General features: G+C 34.3%; 3 protein-coding genes across 3 annotated transcripts in view; all 3 read right to left on the bottom strand.

Annotated features, from left to right (window-relative positions):
* Positions 1-600: 600 nt before the first annotated feature.
* On the bottom strand, positions 601-4,567 carry LOC117101647. Its single transcript, XM_033241679.1, has one exon. The coding sequence runs from the start codon at positions 3,160-3,162 to the stop codon at positions 1,321-1,323; it is 1,842 nt and encodes a 613-aa protein (XP_033097570.1). The 5' UTR covers positions 3,163-4,567; the 3' UTR covers positions 601-1,320.
* A 615-nt stretch (positions 4,568-5,182) lies between these two features.
* Positions 5,183-16,977, bottom strand: part of LOC117101644 — a 15,500-nt gene continuing 3,705 nt past the window's right edge. The window contains exon 2 of the mRNA XM_033241663.1: positions 5,183-7,878. Within this exon, the coding sequence (XP_033097554.1) occupies positions 6,075-7,871 (1,797 nt within the window). The 5' untranslated portion in view covers positions 7,872-7,878 and the 3' untranslated portion in view covers positions 5,183-6,074. The remainder of the gene's footprint in view (positions 7,879-16,977) is intronic.
* LOC117102756 lies at positions 12,385-15,795 on the bottom strand. Its single transcript, XM_033243166.1, has 2 exons — positions 15,601-15,795; positions 12,385-13,569 (listed from the first exon to the last, which is right to left on the bottom strand). Exon 2 carries the CDS (start codon positions 13,303-13,305, stop codon positions 12,385-12,387), a length of 921 nt encoding a protein of 306 aa, XP_033099057.1. The 5' UTR covers positions 13,306-13,569; positions 15,601-15,795.

Genomic DNA, 16,977 nt, shown 5'->3' with positions numbered 1-16,977 from the left:
ATTCAAAACAGAAGCTGATATCAACTTTATATAAACATTGTCAAATGTTGCCGCCCCTTTCTAAACATCATTCCTATAACGGCTGTTAGTATAATAGTACCCTGTGTTAATGCACTTATTCGTTTCGGTTCCGTAATAAGAGATTTTCTATAGCAGCAGCTATAAATAGTTTGATAACAATATTTAATAGCAGCATGCAAACAAACATAAACAAAGGATTTCTGAAAGTAGAGCGCAACTGTAAGGTGAAAAGTAAGTGATTGTATGAAAATACTGAGAGAAATGCTTAACAAAAACACATTCCTCCGTGATTAAACCAAAGAACACTCATTTAAGCTTCAAGTTTTTAAAAAGCATTTTCCTTTATTTTACATAGCTAATAATAGCTATTGATGTAACACACTGTACATCATAATAAATAACATTAGGCTTATGTAAAATAGACAAGCCTAAATATACACAAAATATTTACATATAAAACAAGTATTGTTACTTATAATATAATAATACATCTCGCTTGCAGGGGCGGATCCAGAGATGTCCAAAAGGGGGGCCGAAAGTTGGGCCGATCGAGACAACATTGTCCCAGGGGCATGCCCCGCGAAATTTTTGTGTTCTAGACGCCAGAAAATAACATTTGAGGCCTTCTGGGCTATCACATTTTTCTTTTTCTTTCTTTTTTTCTTTTTTCTTTTTTTTTTCACTTCCCAAAAAGGGGGAGCCAGGGCCGGGCCGGCTCTATAAATCCGCCGCTGACTTGAAATTATACAGTACACAAACTACGATGATTAACCTCTTTTGAAAAACACTTTGGGAACTCTTTCCTTTTGAACGACTGAAGTCAGGCTTCGGAGGAAAAACAATATTTGATTAGTTTGTTGTACAACTGATTTTTCTAAGACTCAAAAAGGATGCTTGACGAAAAACTCGGAAACAGTAAATGAAATACAGATTTTTGAATATTCAAGATGTGGAAAAAGGGTGAAAAATGTAAACAAAACAAAAAAAAAACCGACCATGTTGTACAACTGATTTTCAAAATTTTTGAATATATAAGATGTGGAAAAGGAGGGTTACGCCTCCTTTTCCCCGGTTTTTAAATATTAAAAAAAATCTGTATCTCATTAACCATTTCCGAGTTTTTCGTCAAACACCCATTTTGTGTTTTATAAAAATGAGTTGTACAACATAGCAAACAATTTTTTCCTCTGGAGCCTGACTTTAACTGCCGCAGATTTAGGATACCGTATGCATTGCACGAAATTTTCGATTAATAGGCTAAACCTGATATTATTTTAATACTGTATTTACTATTTGTTGTTACGTGTTATTAAAAATTCCCTGTAGTTGTTTTGCGTCTATGGATTTATTCAAACACATAATCAGATTTTCTTTACTGAAGGGTTGTAGTTGTTTTGGAATTTCACATTCCTGTAACATTAATACAAGCACGGAACTACCACGCTTAACAGCACTGTATACCACGATTTCCATAAAATAATTGCACCAATTACAACTTCGAAAATCCGGAGAAAGTACCATAATGTTATATCTACTTGAATGTATTGCATTAACGAGTGTTTTTACATAATCTTCGCCTAAAACTTTATCTCTCTCACTAAGGAAGCCATGCAGATTGAATTCATCTTCGAGTTTTGGCACAAGGTTCTTAACAACCCACTCATAATCAGACTCTGACTTAGACTCAGCCTTAGACTGGGATGCTACAACATTGAAATCATGTTCATTATTTGTTGGTGATATAACACTAGTTTTAATTGATCTTATATCTGGTTCTCCAATTGAGTTGGCGGGAACTTCCCTTTGTATCAAAAGTGACTCTCGTTCAATACTCATTTGTCGTACTTGCATCAGACCTTTGCTGTCACCTGTTAATTGTAAGCACTTTCCCCATCGTTCAAAGGTTTCAATAGGGTTACAGTAATCATCGCAGTCGGTCATATTCACTGCAGCTGCGAAATGAAATATTGCTTTGTCCAGGTCGTCCCTTCCTTCTTTGTACTTCCGGTCAAATATCTTTTTTTTTCCTCGTAATAAGAAAATATATCCAAGGTCAGACAGATCCGCGTGTGTTTCCTTTAAATCAATTGCCTTCTGAAAGGAATTTTGTGCCTTTGAAAGATAGTCGTCATCTTTGGTATCAGATTCATTATCATTATACATTTTTAAATAGAGCAAACCTTGATGACGGAATGCAAACCATGATTCTTCTATCTCAATCGATGATTGGAAAAAAATTAGTGCTTCTTTAATTTTATTAAGGTGAACGTATTCTGATGCAATACGCCTGAGGACATTAGCATTTTGGGGGGAAAACTGTAGACCCTTTTCTAGACACTGTTCGACAGTTACGTCTCCAAGACGTTCATTAGCATAAGATGCTGTCTCTTCCATGCGCTGATCAAATGACTTTTTAAGACGTAATAAAATAGCAATGAAAATCCATGACAGAGCTGTACATTCACCTGGTGAAAATTTGATGTCTATAACATCAAGAAAGCCATTGATTGCTTCCTCCAGTCTTAAATTTGAATTCAGGATTTCGGTTTTTTCCAAAAGTCCAAATTCAGTCTTCTGGTGATATTTACGGTACAGTGAAAGACCATAATCAAATAAAATCTCAGCTCTTTCAGTTTCAATCCTCTCATTGTTACAATTATTCACCACTTTAATGTGGTCCCTAGACATTTCTAGGAATTTAAAATACGTAAACGTTCGTTTATCCTGCTCGAAGTGGCGTATGATATGGGCTCGATCGTAGTAGGTTCTTGCAAGAGCAAGATCATTTTCTTTATTTTCTATCAATCTCTTCTTTAAAACTTCAGCTTTCCAGGCGTTGCATGTATGTTCATAAATATATATGAGATCAGCTAATGACGTGATATTTGTCTTGTCTTTTTCCAGTACTTCTTCTAAAATTTTCTGGCTTTCATATCGTCTTTCGGGGTTGTTTGTTGACGCTCTGAATAAGATTGTTGCATACATAGTTTTCATCGATTGGCAATATAACGGTCTGTCTCCACGTTTCTCTAGATTTTGGAGCTTGGTTTTGACGGAATCCGTGTGAATGTCATTTTTAAACTTGTCGATGGAAATATCATCCCATAAAGCTTGGCAACTCAAGTGGCCGAATGAATCCATCGATACAAATAATGCATCGGTGCAATACTCCGACGAAGTCCATATGTATGACGCATCTACAAATAATTAAGGCTAGCCTGTGACTTGATTTCACGATATGTATAAAAAAAAAAGTAACGCGTAAATTTCCGCGGGTACACCTGCAGATTGACCTCGTTTTTATGGTCAAGAAACGATGTGTTTCCATATGTTACGTATGGCTCACGAGCTCGTTTGTCTGCTCAACGAACAGCAGGTAGGCCTATATCCTTCCGTTTGAATTAACATGAAACGTCTGGTAAAATAAAACTCGCTCGTGGATCTGAGCGCACAGATTGTTGTATCACCAGTAGGCCTAAATGTCAGCTAGACCCGAATTATCGTGTCCAAACGAGACTTACGGAATTCATCAATCCATCTTGACAAAATTCAACGTAATTGTTATTTTAAAAACGCGAAGACAAGTGTATGCCCGTTTTCAGACATTGGGCTCTGAACGAATTACAAAATATCAGTAAATGACTAACAAACATTATGCTGAGCCGCAACTCATTTGGCTAAAACAGACCTTGTGGAAATCCCAGCCAAATATGGTGCTCCTACTGTAGATCGATAGATGCGTTAAACCAAAATACTGCATTGTCATGCTATCATTTAAATTTCTGCATCACTGATCATACAACGAATTTCGACATATACCGTAGTCGTTATTGTTCGATATTAAAAATACATGGAATCACTCCTTTGTGCGAGGTCAAGTTTGTACATGTCATTTTTATGTGCATAGTAGCACTTGGTTGATCGGATGACATAGGACGTCATAAACTTCATCACTCTGTATTAAAGAAATACGTTCCTACGCAACCTACCTACACAAGGGAGATGTAGAAAAGACATTAATAGCCAATCAAAAGGGTACCAATCAAAAGGCTTGAATGTTAGACATTTCACACTGGTGTTGGGGTTTGTTGCATATCCAACACCATCGTTATGGGGCGCAAACTGTGCCAAAAAGGAAATTACAGTTCATTTGTTTAAATTTGAACGTTTACTTTCAATTCTTGTTTTGTAGATATTCACGTGAAAAACAATGTAGAATGAACAAGCAAAGTTTTCCTCTCTAAACCAGTCAACTTAATAATAGTGCGTAACACCATGGGCTCTCGAGGGCGGAGTGGGGGGAGGGGCGCAGCTCGATACCCCCAAGGGGCCCCGGACCCGGAAGTAAAAGTTAATTCTAGGATTTAGGTTTATAGTCCCACAATATAATTATATTATTCTGACATTGCATTTAATGCAGTTTTTCAGCCTTAATATTCATAGGTTAGCGAATACTTTAATGAACTTTAATGGGCTCACAACTCGTCGTTCAGCCACTACTTGATAAACTTAAAATTCAAAGGCACAGGTGTATATTTTAAAATAAAATACGTTGCATTTGAAAGAAATAATCATTTATGGTTCAGTACCAAAGCGTTGGAAATAAAAGGTATTCGTAAAACACTTAATATAATCATGGAGCGAAACCATGACCTTGAGCAGTGAGAAATGTGAAATACAAAATTAATCCTTCCAATATAATATTGAAAGTAAATTTTACTCTGTCCTTTGGGAAGAGATTAAACCTTGGTTTCCATAAAATCGCTAGCGACAGTGTAGCGATTTTAAGGAAACCAGGCTTTATACCTCATATCAATTATTAGTAGGCCTAATTAAATTTGACAAATTCTGTAAATGATTGTTAAATTAGCATGTTATAGACCTAAATGCAGAGATAAAAAATATCGTATTGTTAAAATAAATAAATTTCTAGATTAAATAACAAAGAAATAAATAATCAAGTGCTGTCACAAGATTTGAACCAGAGACCCTGTGATTGGAAGGCAAGCACCTTAAGCACCCAAACCAAAACGTTAACTATATACAACCATATATTGGGGACGGCACGTGGATACCCGGTATAGTGTGTGGTATACATACAAATGTGATTGGACCAAAGACACCTGAACACAATACAAAACAAAGCCAAAGTAAACACTCATGCATATTCAAATTTTTATTACGTAATTTACTTTACAGAACACAGTAATACTTGAATTTTCTTTGTTATGTATGATGATACTATGATAAATTAATTTAAACCATTATTTTCCCGATCAACAAACTTTTCCTTCCTATTTTATGGTTTAATAACAGAGATGTATACTCGTACGACATAATCACAATACCAGTATAACCACCCCATACAACTACTCACAACGTATTTGCATTCCAGATACATTTGAATGGGTTTCTGTTAACTAAACCATTCATTTGTTGTTTTGATATATCTCGTATCTGTATTAAGATACATATAGACGATAAAACAATTTATTTACAAAAATGAATATATGTGGTGATGTTTTAACACTTTTATAATGTCATGTTATTTTGATTAATTATTTTCACATATATTATAGGGCTACACACACAAAATATCTAATCAAATACCTACATAGGCCTAATATAAACTTAATTATCCAATACACGCATATGGATAGTATACACAAACTCTCAGCTACTATAAATTTGATGCATATAAAATAAAAGACCTATCTACATAGCTGATAAATTTCAATTGAAAATGATCTCTCACATCCAACCCGATAAATCAGAACTGAACTGTTTCGATTTGTGTCTGATTGCAAGACTTTTTTGGTAATGACCTCCGACCTGGTAAGTACTGCACCCATACATACTAGTAAGAGAGGCAAACAAAAATGTCTTGCCTCAGGCAAGCATAGCAAAAAGTGATATATATGTGAACTAAAAGTGATAAGTTTGGAATTGTCTGACCATTTACGGCCTGAAATGTTTGGATATATCACAAAATACGTAAACACTTGAAGTAAAAATCTGTAAATATAGTTTATGTTTCTGTTTACCGTATTTATTTATTTACTGGTGGCATCCCTGTCTCTGGATAGCATAGTACCGATGTTTTTCCAGTGACATTTTAATAGTTGGCCTCGGTCACAATCTACGACCGATAAGTGCTTGAGTTTGCTTGGTATTTGACAACTCCTTAGTTTAATCGGAATAATATATTTACGTGGCGTATTTACTGCCATCTCTAGTTCATACGAACACCAATGATCTTCTAGAGAATCAGGAGACAGAACAATAATAACGGCACTACTTTTCTCAATCGAGCTCACAATATTTGTTGATATACTTTCGCCTGGAAGGTAGTTTCTGTATCGCAAACACCCATTCAGGTTGTAGGTCTTTTCAAGACTGAAAACAAGACTTCTTGCCCAGTGACGATCGACATGGCTAAAGCTTACGAAGAAATCGTATGTCTCTTGACGCTTAGACCAAGACGTCTCTTGTGTGTTTCCAGGTGGTTCATTCTCAGAAAGAACCGATAATATATTGACGAAACCATGTCGTTCCTTTGTGCAATAGTCGAAGCGAGAAAGATCACAGTCTATTCCATGGCATATTGACCCATATCGAAACTCAGTGTTGAAATGTTCCAACTTCGCCTGGCAATAGTGCTCTTCAGCACCCCTTTGGTGACCCATTGCTTCTAGGCAACACGCCCAGCGTGAGTGCGTATTGCCAGGGTTACAGTGATCGTCCGATTTACTATTTTTAGCATGCGAAAAGTGATACACTGCCTTTTTGTAGTTTTTTAAAAGATAATATACATGACCAAGATCCGAATGATCCGCATGTAAGTCTTTGAGCTTCAATGCCTCTTGAAAACTACGCTGAGCATCATGAAGTAGTTCTGGATTCTTCTGCGTATCATCCTCGTATTTCCTTAAATACATGAGACCTTGGTGCCGGTATGCAAACCAAGAACTTTCTGAAGCGAGAGACTTTATGAATAGATTATCAGCTTCATCAAAACGTCCAACAAGTGTGAACTCTGATGCAACTCGACGTTGGACGACAGGATCATCTGGTGCCATTGCAAGTCCTCTTTCAATACAATCCAACGACGTCATTCCATGTAGCTCTTGTGCGTCTTGTAATATTTGGGATAATTTGCGTGAGGGTTTATGACGCAGTAAAATACCAATGAAAACCCATGCTAAAGCTCGGCACATCAACGGACCGTTTTCAACATGAGCGACGCTATAAAATGCCTCCATAGCTTGTTTACAGATATCATTCTGCGGCGACATATTAGCAACTGTCATTTGTAAATCTTTTCTATATAGCGCCAAACCGTAATCAAACTGCCATTCTGCTCGTTCACCCGAATTTGTTAAACTACAGTACTTGACTGCTTCGGATATGAATGGCATGTACGAGAAGTTTCGTTTGTCTTGTTCAAAATGTCTAATCGAATGCGCTCTATCACAGTACGACCTGGCAAGTGCCACCGCGTTGTCTTTTCCACCAATAATCGCACACAGACGTGCCTGATAACCATCGGCAATATCACAAAATCCCAGATGCCGATTGATCATTTTCAAATTTGAAATAGCGTTTATATTCTCATTGTCAAATTCTAATGTGCTTTCAAAGGCAGCAATACTCTCGTCACTACATTTCAATTTCCACAAAATATAACCATACAGGTTTTTCATCGACAGAAAATATGTTGTGCGGTTATAATATTTACCCGTATTCAAACACCTTTCTAAAACTTTCTGTTCAGAACACAAAACCTTCTCACTTATCTCACTGAGTTCAGGCCAAGAAATATGTCCAAATTCACATGGGCTCATAGACATCTTGAACCTGTAAAGATATCAAAGATCATAATCATAAACAACTTCATTGTCATCATTTTTTTATTGGGGTTTTTGTGTATTTTTGGGGCATTGTAATTTATGAAATTTAGTATTTAATGTTATGAATACAACAATATTTTTTATAAATAAATGTATTTAGTTATATGCCTATATTTAGTACTTTTTACGTTTTTTTTACCGATGTATATTAACTATTTCAATGCCGAGTAGACACAGTACGATATCGGCTCTCCTTGAGAGCTTGAGAGTGCGACATGGTCTGTTGCTTGCTCGTAGCATCCGTCGCGCTCACCTAGTTGCAGTCTCAACAGAATTGCGTCCGCCGGCGCATTCCAGCTAAAAGGTGAGACAAATTTGATGACACATTCATTTCAATAAAGCCATAATGTATTTTTCGTGTCAATAAACGAAACATGAAGGTTATTTTTGTGTGGTTATTGTAAAGAAGAAGTTTATCTTTCATCGAGAAAAGCCTAAAAAATCATTATTTACTGGAAAGCGTCTTTTCATTTATGTTTAAAAAAATTAACTTACTGAAGTAGCAATGCTTAGACATGAATGGACTATAATTGTAGTTTTAATTCCATCCTTTAAAACTGTTTTCTGTAGTTTAAATGATCATGGATAACTTTCCATGAAGGCATCTAATGCGTGTGTTATTCTGAATACGAAATGAATGTCTATATAATCTTTATGTGTATCTACATGATTTACCAAATGCCCAGAGGCATATGCCCAGTCTTAATGGAAGTAATAAATATGCAGCTCCTATATGTTTGGGCTCATTTAACAAGTAGGAAGCATCGGCAAGAAACCACCATATTTTTCGAGTTTCAGATTTGTTGTAGGTTAATATATATATATTCCCTAGTCAGTACCTTTAGTCACGTTACGACAACATAATAAAAATAATGAGTCGTCAAGTAATTAACTTATTTTCATTTGCAGCAATGTGTTTAAACAAACTTGTACAGGGAACTTTTTCAAGTTTACTCAATTCTTCAATAACGACAAGATGGATTTAGTAATATAGTTACACATCATACACATACAAATTATAAACCAAAACCACTGCGGTCTAAGAATAACACGTGAACCAACTACCACCAAACGTGATCTGAAATTGACTAAAATTTATTTCAGTACAAATAAGATATTATGATCATCACCATCATTGTCATCATCACCGCAATCTCAATCTAAATCACCATCACTATCATCATCATCAACCATCATCATCCTGAGCTCAGTCAAAAACTTTGATACCAGAGTGACACTCTTCCATACGCCCCTATTCATCATAATCCTGGGAAGCTTAATGGTGCCATTTCTGCGTCTCAGTATCATTGATCAACAGTCTGTCCACTCACTGAGGCTTATTGCCAAACATGGAAACTTTGAAAATAATACTGATATTTAACTAAATATATATTGAGATAGAAAGTCCGATTAGAATAGATACCACTATTTGTTAGGATGTTGTAAACATAAAATGTCGTATGTTGGCGTCACATCATGGTGCAATTCATAAAGATCTGTCCACCACATCAAATTGTATGTGACAAATGTGACATATATGAGCATAATGGGGCAGAGCTAATAAAAGGGTTAAGTATGAATATAAACAAAGTTGATAACCATGTTTACCTTTTGAATTGAATATCATTTGCATTTTAGTTTCAATTATCCACATTTGTTGAGTTCTGGAGACTTCTAATTATATAATTTGAATTTCATTTCATAAGAATGTTGTTAATATTATAATGTAGAGTTCTGGAGACAGTGCAAATAAGCAAAGAATTATTTATATTATCTCGACATTACTTTAAAAACTTGAACCGTATATAATGTTGATGCTACTGATAATGATTATGATAATAATAATAATAATAATAAAAATAATAATAATAATTATTATTATTTTATTATTGTTATTAGTATTATTATCAAAATTATTATATTATTATTATTATTATTATTATTATAAAACACATTTCAAATATCGTATCGTCAGAGCTGTAGCCGAGGTAAAGTAAGTAGTGGCGAGCCTTTGATGTTCTTTAGTGCATGACTCGTAGATGAACAGGGTTTCACTGACATCAGCATGCGTCTTACACAAAATATTAGGATGGTTGTTACCACTTTTTTCGGTGCGTCGTTCTATCGTAAGCAGAATATGATGTACTACATTGTCTTGCATGCGTCTATACAATTCTAAAGTATGTGTAAGTGTCAGTGGTAGTGGTAAAATTAGTGAACACAGGGCCACGAATTGCAGATAACCTCTTCCACATTGACGTCCCACCAGACCAGAAGTAAATGTGTAGGAGTTAAATGTGCTATATATAAAGGTATAGGTAAACTTGCCAGAAGCAAGAGGGATTTAGCGATGATTGTTTAAAGTAATAACTATCAAAAACAACACCAGCAACCGCAGCAACAACAACAACAACAATAGTAATAATAATAATAATAATACAGTAATATTATAACTGTAATGTAATATTAATAACGACAACACCAAACAAGTGATGATGATGTGTTATTATTCAGGATGATTTAGTGTGGGATGGCCAAATTCACTCTATTGTTTCCAAATTTAATACAAGAATATATTTTTAAATACAATTAGGAAGAAGTAGTGGTCTTGATAACCGAATCTTGCTTCACTATTATTGCACTGTTATTAGATCAGTGCCTGAGTATTCATGCCCTTTATGGTTTTCTGGAACCACACTTAAGCAACAACAAATAATTGAAACAATTCAAAAGAGGGATGTTAAATGCATCCTCCCAGGAATGTCATATGATAATGCTCTTCTTTTACTTGGACTCTGCCCACTTAAGGACCGGTTGTTACATCTCTGTAAAAGTTATTTTGAGAAAATAAAGAAGAACGAACACCGATTAAATCATCTTCTAACACCAACCCCTGCTCATAAATATAACCTAAGGAATGCTAGACAATTTGCTCTGCCCAAAATTAAAAGTGAAAGAGCCAAGAAATTGATTACTAACCACGGTATTTTTCACCAATGGTAAAATTACAAATCGAATCTAATCTGTGTCCGCTCGTCTTAAAATTTGAACGGATTGTATTATTGCAATATCATCTTTTTCTCAATGGCTTGAACATGTGTTTGTATGAGTATATGCGTATTGTGTACATGTGTATATATATAATATATATAATATATATAGGTACATGTAGGTATGTGTGTGTATGTATGTATATATAATAATAATATTATAATAATATATATATATATAATTATATATATATATACATATATATATATATTTATATATATGTGGTTATATCAATAATGATTATCTTTTATTAATTGAAACTTTCAACGGTTTGTTGTGATTATTTTCTTTCCTTATTGAATTTTTTTGTAGTTAAAATAAGTAAATGACCATTTTTGATGTAATTTTTTTGTAGGGCTTTTTGCAATAAATGTTTTTCAAATGATTTTAAAATTGCAATTTGAATTTTGATCTCAATGGCTAATTATAATGATGATTTTTTTCTTTTCTTAATTGATGCTTTTTCTAAAACAACTAAATAACAATTTTGGATGTAATTTTCATTAATGGGCATTTTGCAAATTTTGGTTGTTGATCTTTAACTTTTTTTTTTTTTTTTCTCTTGATGTACATTTTTTATGTTCTCTTATTGACTACCTTAAGTGCAATTAAAATTTTATATTTTTGATGTTGAATATTTACCTTATTTTAGTCCTATCTGAATCATGTTAATTAGATTTTTAATGTACATGTTCGATGTTTTCCCCCGAATATTGGTGTTTGTCTCGTATTTTGAATGTTTTTATCATTTCTTTTACCGTAAATTATCTTATCTAATCACTATGTTCCATTGCAATAAAGTTTAATTTGAATTTGATGTTGGTGGTAGCGTTGTTGTTGTTGCTGCATTGTTAATGAAGATGATATTGTTGCCACCGACGTTGTTTGTTGCTATTTGTTAATGATGATGCCATTGTTGTCATTGTTGTTAATTTTACGTTAGGTTTATCTACTTTTTCTTATTCATTAAATCTTACAATGACGAAACAGACGACGTATTGCTGATATTACTAATGACGATGATAGTGATGTTGTTGCCGTAATATTGTTAATAATGGTCTAATTAAAGAATTGTTTTTCTTTATTTTTTCTCTCTTTCTATATTTAATATTTTCTGTAGCCTTAGAGTGGTATTAAACCTAGCATGTGGCGATTTATTTAATAAATTATGATGGGAGTGTTGTTGCCGTCGATGTTGTTGCTGCTGATAATAGCAATCATAGTGTTTTTTTGTAGTTATTCTGTTCGATGAGTTGTTCTGGTTCTAGAGGATGCCGAGCTCCTAAAGACTTCAACAAAGTTGGAGTATAACAGGAGGGGTAGAAATAAAGTGGAATGATAGGAAGACCCATCACCATAGTATAAGACGCACAGCGTCAGTTCAGGCTTGCCATACCGCCTCTCAATCCTTGGCAAGCGATTTTTCAAAGAGTTCTTTGGCCCTTTCGTGACAACCAACCAGCGACAATTCGGATGCAACTCTCCTCATAACTATTTCATTATCAGGAGATAAATGAAGGCCCTTTTCAATACATTGAATACTGGTTAATTCGTGAATATCTGAATTACTTGGGAAACAACGTCTTAAAGAACGCGTTTTATCATGTCGAAGTAAAATTCCCATAAAAATCCACGACAGAGCTTTATACACCTTTGAGCCATTTTTCACTAGTATGACATCGTAGAAACTGCGAATGGCCTCTTCAAAGTTTGGCTCCGATTCTTCGGAGCTAGCGTAAGCAAGTACCAATTGGTAATCTTTCCGAAACAATGCTTGACCATACTCAAACAGCCACTCGGCCTTCTCAGGACTGTTGATTTTAGCACCAAACTCAATCGCTTTGCATAAATACGGCATGTAAGTAAAATCACGACAGTCTTGCTGAAAGTGGCGTATAGAATGCGCCCTCTCACAGAACGCGCGCGGGTATAGGGCTATATGTTGTTCAGCATTTTTTACAATGTTTTCCGAAATTTGCATATATTTTTTGGCAACTTTCAATTTCCCAATCTCCCAATATAGCACAGCAAGATTGTTTACCGAGTTAAGATTAACTGGGTCTTTTTCTAACACTTCTTCAAAAATATTTATACTTCCGTCTACATCACCTAATTTGTACAAAATATATCCATACAAATTTTTAATTGACACAAAATAGGTTGGTAGTGTATCATAGTCCAGACGTCTGACTCTCAAAATCTTTTTTTCCCTCTCTAAAATAGTTTCCTCAATGTCTTTCAGTTCTTTCCATGTTAAATGGCATTCCACTTTCAACATGTCATCTTCAATTTGAATGTTTCTTTCGTCAGATGGGTAAAACATTGCGTTTCATGATTATCATTATTTCATATTTGCCTTCTGCAACACTAACATAAATGAATGATCGCCGGCATGAATATGATAATAAAGACAAATGTGGCGCTCCATAGTTTTAAAACAGTAAATCACTGCTATAATACCTGTACTAGAGTACTAGGCATATTGGCTGATTCCTCGAAACTATAAACGTATGTTTGTTGATGGTCTCGTTAATTATGGCTCAACTTGAATACGGTAATTTAACCCTCACGCGCAAGATTCATTTCTCTGAAATAAAAACAAGGAAATTACTCATGAGAATCAGTACAAGGAAGTATAATGTCAATCAAGTAAAGTAACATTCGCGTCTGGTCGGAAGGAAAACCCTTTGATTGACATCTTCAATGCCTATTATAAATGGATCGATGCACGATACTCGAGTACACAGTCAATTTATTAGATCATTCACATGTATTAGCCTTGTTTACACGGCCGTTTGCTATCAGATACAGTACGTAATACCGATTATCTCCAGTCGCGCGACTACACGAAAAATATTATCGGTTGTACCAGGAAGTCACGTGATTAAAACTGACCTAAAAAATGCGCGCTTTGCTGCTTTTTTTTCAAAAAGATTTAAAAATGTTGGCCCTATGTAATTGATAAAAAAATAATTTTTCAAATAATGGTATTCACACTTTCAGCGATGACTCACACAGGTCAAACAACAGCTAATTTGCATAAAGATCACGTCGATGATCTTTATGTTAACACCGTTGCGATGCTGCGTTGGTCATCGCGGTTACTGATCCATAATATGCGGGGTTACTAACTCCGTTTACACGCCACTTAACACATACTGTATATTAACGGATAAACGCAATCATCAGGGTGATCTACTGCAATTTTGTAATTGAACTAAGGCATGAAAAATAAAATTCAATTTTAGGCTAAAGTTAAATAAGTTATTAGATTTGTTTAATTGAAAACATGGTAAAATATTTTCTTTATCAATTAACAGCCAGACGCATAAATAAGACGCTACTATATTCTTTGCATTATAGAAAAATTGTTTCGAACTGTGTCATTAAAAGTTCAATTTAAAGTGTCAATGAAACTTTTTATATAAGCTATTCCGTATATTTACATTTTTGAGAGTTTCGTTTTTCGTGACACTGAGTGTAGGCCCTACATCTACTGACCGTAGCAGTGAACATTGATATGCATCATTAAACACACGAATCGTAAACAAAACATTCTTGGATCTTAACGGATTAGGTCACGAAGTTGGCAAATACATGAAGTAATATAATAAGACAGTTTATATCGACGTTAAGCATCAATGTATTCATTGTTTGATAGGTTGTGACTGATTGATTGTTTGATCGATCCACCAACCCTACTACGTCATTGGGCACAGATTTAACATAGTTAATAAATAATAACAATCAATAGCCTCAGTACAATTATATCTGTAATAAGTATTTTAAATTTTTATGTTTTTATATGTATATATCTATAAATTTATATTGTTAATTTTTATTCTATTTTATAATTACTAATTGTTATTATTAATATCATTATTAATTAATTGACCACGGACTCAATTATACATTATATAATTATTTGTTGATATTGTATTTGTTATGTTGAATTTGGGTTTTAGCTGTGTAGATTATAATCATATCGACATTGGAAAATATTCCACAACAGCAATATTAACAATAATAATAATAATAATAATAATAATAATAATAATAATTTGGTAAAAATAATAATAATAATGATATAAAAAAAAACAATGACCTAATACACAATATCAATTATAAGTATAACAATACAGTAGTGGAGATGCAATTTTTTATCGGTTTAATAGAACACTGAGGATATCCACACCTACTGTATTTAAAACACTTTCCGATTTTGCAATAACGCACTCATGATCAATAACCATGGATTATTTAAACGAATCTAGACGGCAGACTTCAACATGTGATTTAAACAACCGTTTTAGTCTGAAAGTAAACTTCCTAGTTTCCATCTCGATAACACACGTGGCCGAGTGGCTACAGGTTCATGTGTCTGTGCTCTCGCTTCCGTCACTGGGATCAACTACTACTATAAAAATAACAGTACTACCATAATGAAATTGCGTTTTACAGGCGCCTTGTATTGTAGGCCTGCTTGAGTCGGTGTAAACACGTATTTTTTTTAAATGAAAATTGTATCTACAGTAGGCCTAGTCTCAGCCAAACCAAAGAGGAACATTAACCGTCATCTTTGTAACCAAACAAACGCACACACTGAAACGAAACTTACAAAAGATAAATGAAACTGTTCCGGAAAAACCCTCTCAAAATTGAAGGAAAATTAATATCCAATAACACAAAAATGAAGTATACAATAACTGGTTGTAGTTGTATGTCGATGCTTGTTGTAGTTAGCATTATATCCTATATAATATATTTGCTATGCTTGATGAAGTCTGCATGGAAAAATCAGTGACTATCAACTGTCTCGATCTCACCCATTCACGGTTGATGATGCAATGTCACCAAAATAAACACGGTTAAATACTGACCTGACTAGTTCAATTGTAAACTTCAGAGTGATATTATGAATTTCAGTTTATCCACCGTGACAGATTTAGTGGATCATAAAGTAGGTTTTGCTCGCAGTTATACTGTTGTTGAGCTAATGATAGGCCTACATTTTAATATTTAAATTGATTTACTTACTCTGTTAAAGACAATTATATTAGCGTTCAATTAGTAAGGAAAATATTCTTTTCGTCTTAATTATCAATTGAAAGCTAGCTATTAATTTACTTATAATAGGTACCAATTCAAATATCGAATGTTATTCTTCAAAGTTATTAGCTCAATACATTAACAGGTAGGCCTAATTGTATAAACTGAGGTTCCTAAACTCTAAACATTATGAAAGCACAGGCGGCCTGCTATAACCCAATATGCTGAGGTAAAACGTCTAATGAGTTCTATTTTTAAATATTATTTAAAATTATGCAATACTTTGATCCTGATGACTAATGTTGTGTAGTTTATTCAAAGAACCAATTAAAGATCTGACCATGTAGGCCTACACCAGACTCATATGTGTGAAAGTGAAACACCATACCTAGACAGGTTATGCAGTGATGGATTAAACCAATCTGACCACAATACCAAACTATTATGAACGTTTGGGAACCATGATTTACATCAATATTTACTCTGTTATATGTATATATGTATATGTATGTGTTTGTGTATGTATGTGTATATGTATGTATGAATGTATGAATATGTGTGTGGGGGGATGTATGTGTGTGTGTGTATATGCATGTATGTGTGTATATGTATGTGTGTATATGTATGTGTGTGTATGTATGTATATGCATAGTCGTAGATCCCGGTGGGGATGGAGGGGACATATCCCCCCCCCCCCCAATATTTGACAAGGGGATCAGGGCTTGCCCTAACTTTTTTTGGTAACTAGCCCACTGGGCTAGTTTACTAGATATCTTACTAGCCCACAGACTATTTTACTAGCCCACAGACAGGAAAAAATTTTGTTTCAAAATTTTTATTAGCGACAATTAAATTTGAAGGTTGATTTGCAATTTCATAATTTCTGTAGCATTGCTGTTTGAGCTACCCCCTCAAATTAGTGTTGAATAAATAAATAAAAAATCTC

Source organism: Anneissia japonica, unplaced genomic scaffold, assembly GCF_011630105.1.
Source record: "Anneissia japonica isolate Jap-2015-1 unplaced genomic scaffold, ASM1163010v1 scaffold1005_len2656397_cov198, whole genome shotgun sequence".
NCBI classification, from domain to species: Eukaryota; Metazoa; Echinodermata; class Crinoidea; order Comatulida; family Comatulidae; genus Anneissia; species Anneissia japonica.
This window is presented reverse-complemented; position numbering and strand designations above follow the sequence as displayed.